The 10429-nt window shown below is 35.6% G+C and overlaps 1 protein-coding gene across 1 annotated transcript; it reads left to right on the forward strand.

Annotated features, from left to right (window-relative positions):
* Nucleotides 1–1419: 1419 nt before the first annotated feature.
* Nucleotides 1420–9486, forward strand: KERA (keratocan). The gene is made up of 4 exons (XM_009697378.1): nucleotides 1420–1479; nucleotides 1600–1694; nucleotides 3006–3898; nucleotides 9314–9486. The coding sequence occupies exons 3-4, from the start codon at nucleotides 3013–3015 to the stop codon at nucleotides 9484–9486; spliced, it is 1059 nt and encodes a 352-aa protein (XP_009695680.1). The 5' UTR covers nucleotides 1420–1479; nucleotides 1600–1694; nucleotides 3006–3012.
* The last annotated feature ends 943 nt before the right edge of the window (nucleotides 9487–10429 follow it).

A 10429-nucleotide genomic window follows, 5' to 3' on the forward strand; every position in this document is an offset into this window, starting at 1 on the left:
GCAGTGCTTAAGCACTTGTTTCATTTTTAAGCACATACTTAGGCCGTGTAAAAATTACTGGTACTAAGGATGTATTTTTTCCTAAACAAAAACCAAGGTAGGTAGTACAAACATATACTTACGAAAAAATTTATGTGATGTGTTTAACATTAGCCTTGCTGAAGTCAGTGGAAGCTGTCCATGTACCGACGGGTTGCTTTCCTTTTTCTGATTACTTATCTTTTTGTCTACTCTACTTCTAAACTTCTTTTGAGACATTCTTAGTTTTGAAAGCAAAGTATTACAGATTATGAACTAAGTTATTACAGGGTTTATTGTCAAAATAAATTAGATGTAACTGAATTAAAATAATTACATAAATAAGTTTTAAAATTAATATAAATTCATAAAGTGTACCAGGATATATTTTATGTTTTCAGAATTTTCGTTAGCTTTTTCCTTAAAATATTTATACCATTGTTCTGGCTTTGGATGTGGTTATTTTTCCTGGTATTAGGTTGTTACTCTAAGTTTGGACTAAAACAGAAAACAAAAATCCTCCAAAATACTTAATGTGAGAAATATGTGTCTATGCCTTGGAAAGATTGGCTGGAAAGAGTTTACTTTAGATCAATGATAAAACAAGATAATTAATTGGTGCCTTGATAATTAAAAACAGACCTCACTGCAGGAGGCACTGGAAAGTATGATAACTTTGTAGAAATATGTGTAAATATCTCTCTGAACAAAAAGGAAAAGGTATGGTTTAATCTTTAAAGAAATGAAAAAATATTATTAAAAAATTCTTAGCAAATGCTTTTTACTTTAGATCAATGATAAAACAAGATAATTAATTGGTGCCTTGATAATTAAAAACAGACCTCACTGCAGGAGGCACTGGAAAGTATGATAACTTTGTAGAAATATGTGTAAATATCTCTCTGAACAAAAAGGAAAAGGTATGGTTTAATCTTTAAAGAAATGAAAAAATATTATTAAAAAATTCTTAGCAAATGCTTTTGCTATCTCCTTCTCCTAATCAAGAGTTATGTTTTTAAATGGCATGGCAGCATCTGCATTTGATAAAAATCAAATAAAATATTTCCGTTGAAACAGATGGCACTGTTTTTAATTCTTTGTGGCCAGTTCAGGTATTATGAGAATGAATTATGATGAAGCGAGCTTTGCGTGTAAAGTATCTTCTGATAAAAATTTTCAATAAAGGTACATTTTGTGATACCTGTTTCACCTAGACCAGTTCCTCTCATCTGCTAAAATGTAAAAATCAAATGCCTTTAGGTCTGTGGCTGCTTGATATTAAAGTCAGGATTTCCTGCCTAGGTGCTGAGGTGCCTTCGTTATTTTAGGGGTTAAAAGCTGTAGCCACTGATGCGTATATATGAGGCTGTATTCATAGAACACGGCTTGTAGCCTGACTCAAGCTATTACAGTCTAACAACAGTGACCAATAGAAAGAGAAGAAGATCCAAGAAAGCTGAGGTAAGCCCAAACTCTGAAGCAACGTCAAATTAGAAACAATAGCTAATAAGGTGCGTATGGTAATACATCTGGGAATACTAGCATGTACTTCAAGTTTTATACGCTATTAATTCTTAGGAGGACAGGAAGCAAACAGAGTGGTTAGCAGCCAAAAGCTGTGAATTTACAGTGATTTCTAGCTGGCTTCAGATAGCTCCAGGAACTTGACTAACAAGGTAAATTACTTTATATTTCTTTTTAAGAATGTTATTAAGGTTATGAATATTTATACAGTAAGAAGGTGTCATTTCACTGTGTAAATTAGAGATGTTATTCTTTAGAAATATTTTATTTCTCTTTTTTTTTTTGGAATGTTTCCAGATAGCAGTTTCTGAGGCTGGAAGATCTGTAGGATATTGCACTTGTTACTGCTAATAACAATGTTGAAAACGATTAAATGACAACGTATCACACGGAGCAAATTAACTGAGCTCTTAACCTTACTGGTCCATTAATCCTATAAGAGAATTTACTTTTTATTTAAATACTATTTTTTCCAAAACTAGCCTCCTAATTTTGACCAGAAATTTCAGCTATCAGTCTCTTGCCCCTGCATTGCAAAATGCTTGCTAATCTCAATCGGAAAGCAAGCAAGAAAACAGTTTGTGAAGCACTGTTTTTGTGCTACACAAACATCTCCTTCTGGAGTAAATTATCATTGTTGACATTTTTCATCGTTTAATGGTGGAAGAAGCTAAACAAAGCAAGTAATTAAGTAGGTAAAATAGATACAAGATGCATGAGTGTATATGATATAATTTGGTTAGGACTTACTTTTTGTGTCACTTAGATCAGGCATTTGTTTTGGCTGTTTGCTTTAGAGAAGGAAATTCATAACTTTGGATATGAGACAGTGAATGAGGGAGGGGAATGGATTACTCAAACATATTCCCTCCAAGCTTTTTAAGAACATGCCCAACAAACAGCTGTTAAAACAGTCTTTGATCTTTCAGTTTTCTGTGATGAGAAAAGACCCTGGAAAATCTGATCCAGATGCCATTATAATTTTAAAGAGATGAAAAAGAGAAAAGAGGGTATAATTAATTTTAAAAAGGAGGAACACTGAGTACGGTAGCATTTAAATCATCATGTATTGATAGCTTTACTGAAGATGGTATATTATATAAAGTAGTCTATAGCTCTGTACAGGAAAAGTCAAACAAATTTATAAGCAGCATGTCAGAAAAATGATCTGTGTTTTCAGGTTCTTTGAAATGCCACTTGCATGAATGTCAGTTAAACTGGTAGCCAATGTGGAGTGTAAGTTGAATCAGGAAAATATTCTGCAACATATAGCACTGAATTGTTTATACCTCTTATATTACTGTTCAGTTTTTCCTGAACATGCCATGGGTAATACCACAGAGGACAGAATGTGACTGTTTATAAAGGAAATATAATTTTCTATGTAATACTACTTTGTTAATCTATTTTGCTGTTAGAGAGTTCTGTTGAGAGACAGCTAATTGTTTTTCTCCCCTTTCAAGGCAAACAATGACTCTAAAAGTCTGTACAAGCCTTTTGCTCTTATTCTTGGCCAATTCTGTGTGGACTCGAACTGTGAGACAAGTTTATGATGATCTGGATCCTGAGCATTGGTCTCACTACACTTCTGAGTGTCCACGAGAGTGCTTTTGTCCTCCCAGTTTCCCCAATGCATTATACTGCGATAACAAAGGACTTAAAGAAATACCTGCAATCCCAGCAAGAATTTGGTACCTCTATCTTCAAAACAATCTAATTGAAACAGTTTCAGAGAAGCCTTTTGTGAATGCCACTCATCTGAGATGGATAAATCTGAACAAGAATAAGATCACAAACAGTGGAATTGAGAGTGGTGTGCTGAGCAAGCTGAAAAAGCTGCTTTACTTATTCCTCGAAGACAATGAATTGGAAGAGGTGCCTGCCCCATTACCAGTGGGCCTGGAACAGCTAAGACTGGCTAGAAACAAAATTTCCAGAATCCCAGAAGGAGTCTTCAGCAACTTGGAAAACCTTACTATGTTAGATCTGCACCAGAACAGTCTGTTGGACAGCGCTCTTCAAAGTGACACCTTCCAAGGACTCAACAATCTTATGCAACTCAACATAGCAAAAAATTCACTCAAGAAAATGCCTCTAAGCATTCCAGCTAACACATTGCAGCTGTTTTTGGACAACAACTCCATTGAAGTGATACCAGAAAACTACTTCAGTGCAATACCTAAAGTGACTTTCCTTAGGCTGAACTACAATAAATTATCTGATGACGGTATTCCCCCAAATGGGTTTAATGTTTCATCTATTCTAGATCTACAGCTGTCTCACAACCAGCTCACTAAAATTCCACCGATCAATGCTCATCTCGAGCACCTTCACCTTGATCACAACAGAATCAAAAGTAAGTGTGTATTGTCACTGTGGGATCCTACCAAGACATAATTATTTTAAAATTTCTACTTAACTACCAAAAATGCTCTTTGAAATAAAAAAATAAAAAATGTGCTGTAGATTAAAGGGAGATGAGCAAGAGGACTTCCCACAGGCCAGTTTTCAAGTCAGGTCCAAAATATGACAACCAAATATGTGTATGGAAGTAATACCACATGTGAAAAATGTTCATCTGCATACAGATCAGAAATATGAGTGGTTTAAGGAGAATTTGTGCATTCACATTTTGCTATATACATGCCAGTAGAACCATTTTGTGGGAACAAATTAAGTTTTCCACAGAAAGGCTAGGAGTGAATAAGCAAGAAATAACAATAAAAAAGTGGATGCAACAAGTTAGGATATTCAGTCCACATCTGTATGACTGTTAGATTTTCAACGTTTCTGAGCACCTTAGGGACTTCACTAAACGAAAAGAATTGTTGTATGCTCAGTTCTTCTGAGTATCTCTCTACCCACCTAGATTAGGTAGTAGGAACTTAAGGTTTATGTAGTAGGAGTTTAAGGTGAGGCACTCTTAAAACAGAATAAAATGTTGGCTGTAGTCAACACAATCTATTTCAAATACAGCTAATTAGAAAGTGGATATTGAATATTTCAGGCTTCAATATCCTCCTCATCCTTTGTTTACCATGCACAAAATACTGACACTTGGGTTTAGTCTTGATGAAAAATCTTTTCACTGATTTTACAGAAGTGTTGCCCTACTAAGCATTATCTCCTCAAATATCTTCTAACATTTTCCATTTTGTGTAAAAGAGACAAGATTTTGTACCCAAGGCAACAGAAGCCTGTTGATATGTAATAGTTTGGCTTCTAGCACTGCTTCCAGATTCATCCAGGTACAGCAGGGATGTGATGATTAGGGACACTGGGTAAAGTATCTGCTCAGTAAGTCCTACAGACCTTAAATCCTTTGTTTCATGCCAAAAGCCAAAATAAAAAATGAAAGTGATGACTTTCTATTTATCACTGCACAGAAGGTAACCAATTCTCTACATTTGCCTTCCTGTTGTGGTGATTTAATTGAATAAATGGTCCCTTACTCCTGGTTTGTGTCACTGCAGTTCGCAAATATACTAAAAATAATTGTTTGGCTTCTGTATGAAACAAGGACATATCAAAGAAAGATACCTATTAATAATTTAGGTTAATTCACTGCCTTTTGCAAAATAAATGCATGAAACCTTGTAAAGAAAAATCAGTTTTGTACAGCTGGTACATATTTAAGTGGTCTGCGAGAAGCCTAACAGTTAATTAGAGTTAGGGCTTATGACATATGTTGTTACTGAACATACTTCATTGCCCCCTGGTTACAAAGGGATTTATTTTAATTGCTTCACTGCAGGGCCCCATGTGCAGGCTTTATCTCCTGTCACTTTAAGTGGACACTAAACTGAAATCAATGGAATGTAGCCTGTCCAGTTTAAGAAGTGTTTTGTGTCTAGGTAGTATTTAAAGAGCTGGCAAGTTCTCTTCCTTTCCTAAATAAGTTTTAAAAAGGTTAAAACCATGAAAAACAATGTGTAGTATGTGCAAACTCAAGTCTCATTTTTCAATGACACATGGGTACCCATGAATCTAAATCACAATAGTTTTCCACAAGTGTTAAAGTCTTCTATTCCTTAATGCCTTTACCACTTTTCAAAATTCATTACTAACTTTAGTGCAACACTGCTCTTAATTAAAAAAAAAAGAAAAAGTTTTTATTCTTGGTAACTACATATAAAGTAGTAAAAAAAAATTTTTAAAAGACAACCTGACACCTTAAACGAAATGCAGGTATTATGTAAGGCACACAGCGTAATTGTTCGAGAGGTAAGGGATAATGACAGAGTCTGCATGAGAATCTACTCTAACAGATGACACCTCAAAGAGCCTTTAGGATCACAAACAAGGAATGCAATTCCATCAGGCAGGAGTAATAAGATGTGGCATTAATTCTGCACATTGTTTTTGTCTTCTTAAACCCAGGAAGTTGATGATCAGTCATTATTTTAAGATAACCAATGTAAAAGATTTGAAAGAAAAATAACTATAAAAACCTGGATCTGGTTTCTCCACAAAAAAGTCCCCCTGAAATTTACTTTTATGTGTGCAGTACAAGTCCTTTTTATAATATTAATTGTCAGATACCCCTGCCCATCTGCCAATTGCTGCTTTATTTTCTCTTGGTGGTTCATAGTTACACTGCTGGCATTGCAAGAGCTGAGGCATCAACATTTCTATCTATTTACCTACTTTTATTGTATGTTATTGGATAATATCAGTTCTTCATATAAGTCTAAGGCCTTATTTCCCTAAAGACCCTTTATGAAGATATAAGACAATATCCTGAAGCCTAGAGAAGTCAATGATGGCCTCACCATTGGTCTTAGGGGAACCAGGATTTCACCTGTGGTCCCTTCCCTAAGGATCAAAATGCTCAGAGGAAAAGTACTTGAAAGCTGGAAGCGAAATCAACATAAAATCAAAACTAAGTATGGCTACAACAGATACACACCACACTTGTTGCATGGCATTTTAAAACTCATATTTATGTATTTATTTATGAGATACACATACGAGGCTCTGGGGAGATGTCAAATGATGGAAAAGGGAGTGTTAGAGGAAGAAAAAGAGGAGAAAGCATGAAAGTATGATGTAGCGAGCGCACAGGGTAGGTAGGTGGTATTACAGTGCTATCAAAGGAGTGATAGGAGGCAGTGAACAGTAAGTTGCCTTGGAGGAACACCAGGAGATTGGGATAGCTCCTCTGAGCTAATATTATTCCATGTGCAGAGAAAGGGAGAGGTCCTTGGGCCAAGTAGCAATGCCAGTCTATCAGAATCCATTCTAGGATATTTGGAAAGAAATGGTTGAAGTTACAGGTCCTGATTTATTGTCAGACCAGCGTTATTGCTGGTACTGGCTTCTTTGCTGGAAGAGCCCAGAAAGGTACAGATTTCCAGGCTGATCCATGGCTGCTGCAGTTAAATATTATGTGAAAAGGAGAAAAGGAGTTCAGCTGTTTGAGTTGGACTAGAGTGAGTGCAGCTAGAGTTTACAAGAATAGAGTTGAAATACTCTCAAACTCATGTATGTCAGAACACATCTGTCTTCTAGATCAACCTTCTGAATGTTTCTAAATTATGAATTTTACTGGAAAAGAAACAGAATCTTCTGTGGGTCTTCAACAGACATACAATATTAGTAATTAATGAGAAACCCTTCCACAATTTTCCCATACAGCAGCTCCAGTCTCATTTTTAAATATTACACCACTTAACAATACTGTTGACAACAGGTGGAATTAATCTTGTTTGAAATAATCACTCTAGATTTTTGTATCTAGTTTGGGTTAGTCGTACAGACCACCTACTCCATTAATGGAAGGAGATACAAAATTGCAGAGGGAAAATCATCCCATCTTAAGGAGCTGTGAATCACCTTTTAGAAGTGTTCTGTCTCCAGAGTTTATAAACAGAGTCTAAATGGTTTAGACTGACACTTACCTTCTACATGGATCAGTTTAGGTAGGGTGAATTGTACCCATGTAGATGGATTGCCCTGACCCTGCTGCTTAAGCAAAATTCAGCAACATACCCATGAACAGGATTGCAAGAGAAAAGGAGAGAGAGAGGCTTTTACTTCTCTGATAGTTTGGGTAGGATTTACTGTTCGGGGGAAGAGAACAATAAAAACCCAAACCTCTTCTTACCACACACCATCAGGAAATAACTTCTTCATAGGCGGCCTGTGGTTAGATAAATGCTGCCTCACTTCAAGATTGGAGTAATTAACCCAGTGAAAACTAGTGCAGTGGGATAGTTTCCAGGTCAGAGAACACAGAGATTTAGAACACACTTGAAGCTATCTTGTCTCCTAAGGACAGTAGTGCTGACCTGAAAAGGCAGATGTTTTCTGCTACATAGTGTTGATTCACTTGCAAAACTTTTAATAACTGCTTTCCTAATGAAACCTCACTCTCAAGCTTCCTGCTTCATAGCTTCACACATAAAAATAAGTTGTAGCTTGTTTCTTCCAAGAATATCAAATGCTTTACAAACATTAATCAAATTTCACAACACAGGCAAAGACATTTTGATATCATGGATATGATAAAAGTTTTAGGCCTTGGCCAACTGGATATATTTATCTAGTTTCCAGGACAAATTAAAGTCCATTTCCAAGATGTTACAAACATTTGGGTAGTTTTTAAATAGGATGTGTTTTTTTTCTTTTGAGAAAAAAAAATCATGTTTTTTTTTTCATCATAACATTTTACCAATTTTGAGAACTGTAATCCAGCGATGTGTGCATATTATCATTGCCAAATATAAGAGGAGAAAAATTTTGGTAGAAAGCTTTTCTTTTTCTATTTCTGGGCTGCTAAAAATCTGTGCTCAAAAAGAAATGTTACACACACATTCTCCATTCAAGCACATTTTGTAGGTGGTCAGGGGCCAACAAGATCCTCAAGCAGTCAGACCAATGACTAAATACCATAATTTGGTCAAAGGAATTTGACATCTTTGATAAGTAAACACCACTTCAGTGTTTTCTAGAATAAGACCATTTTGAGGCTGAAACAGGGCAGTGACAGCCTCACTATTCAACAGCTGAAGACAAAATATGAAAAACATTTTAGCCAAGTGATAGTGCAGGGGTAACTTAGGGGAGACAATCTATTCAACTCTTATGAAAATGGGTAATGATTTAAGCCGTAGTTTCAATTTTTTTCTGAACTGAAACAAGCTATGCATGATTTATAAAGACTTTTAAAGACCTGTGAGCTTTCAGATTAGGAAGAAAAATATCCCATTGCACAAGTTATATTCTTGCAATTAAGCCAACTGTGCTGAAGAATTTGAGACAACAGGAAAGTACAGATGTTAAAAGTTACAGACACTATATGAAAAGCTCCTCTGATTCAACAGTGTTACAATTTTGAATGTAAGATCTTCATTGTGGAATATTATCAGCTAAAATTAATGTACTGTCATTGCAGTAGGATGTTGAAAATCCCTCAACATTAGTCTTATTCTGCTGTCTCTGAGGGCAGAGAGCTGTTTCTCAATGAATAGTTACACAGTGGTTGTCTAAATTAGTTTCCTCTCTTTCCAAGGTAGAATTATGCATCTAGTGGCCTTTATTCATAATTGCGGCACATTAAGTATGTGATTCACTGATCTAGATCACACTATGTTAAGGTGATCCAGCAAAAATACAGTTAATTGTTAATTAGCATTTTCCAACTCTGATAGGAGCAAGTGTTTCCCATACAAATATCAATGGAAGCCTCTTTTATTTGTTTTCTAAATGAATTTTATCTTCATGAAGCTTTCCCATGGAAATTACCTAACATGTTGATCTACATTTTCAGGTGTCAATGGTACTCAAATGTGCCCAGTCTCAATTGCCCTAGCAGAAGACTATGGTCTTTATGGCAACACTCCTCGCCTCCGATACCTTCGTCTCGATGGAAATGAAATTCAACCTCCAATCCCATTGGATGTCATGATATGTTTCCGACTACTTCAAGCTGTTGTCATATAAAGATATTGCAGTGTCACTCTTGTGGTGTGAGAGTGTTAAGATACAAGTTTTGCTGGAATGAAACTTGTTCTAACTCATAAATCAAGAAGTAACAGCTTTATCTTGACTTTAATTTTCTCTTTGCTTACATCTTTCCTACGGCTGAAAAGATTGTTCTTCTTTCAGAAGAGATTTTGGATGGACATGAAACGTGCTTAATACTTTACCTAAGAATTCCTAATACGAATATATTGAAAATCACCTGTGTACAATCCCAAATATTCTAGAGCAAATTCTTGCCTACTCCATCTGTAGTGTCAAACGCTACAATGTCTGTCCTGCTAACATTATCGCTACAGACAAATTGTATTTCATTATTTTGTTACAGAGTAACTAACACAATGAATTTGAGTGCACTTGGCTAAACATACATGCTAGAAAAATCATGAGTTGCATGACATCAGAACTGCCACTGTCTTTCTTAAGATAGTGACTAACAGTGAACAACCACTTAACATGTAAACAATTCATAAATTGCTGTCGTCCTTTGAAGACTGATACTTTTAAGGCATGAAGTGTATGAGGCTCAGAGTTCAAAACAATATAGTGAATCTACATTGTTGTATGGATTCATTCAGTGCATGATTTCAAAATTAGAATACACTGATCCAATTGAAGTCCAGGGAAAAGGCAACATAAGATGAAATCTTGGTCTATCAAAGTGTCAATTTTCTGCTGTTTCATTCTTCAGTATTCCATTTCTAATTTTGACACCATTTCTTTCTGTAGCTTTGGGATAGTCATTGAGTATTTGATTTATTTTAGTTTCCATAGAGATAAAACCACAAACAGAAATGATGCCATATTTCCTGGACTAGGTACTTCACAAAAATTGGAATGGCTAGTTGATATAATGGTGAAATAGAGAAAATTAAGAAATTAAGAGATACATCCCCTCCCAATT

Source organism: Cariama cristata, unplaced genomic scaffold (assembly GCF_000690535.1).
Source record: "Cariama cristata isolate BGI_N322 unplaced genomic scaffold, ASM69053v1 scaffold12623, whole genome shotgun sequence".
Classification (NCBI taxonomy): domain Eukaryota; kingdom Metazoa; phylum Chordata; class Aves; order Cariamiformes; family Cariamidae; genus Cariama; species Cariama cristata.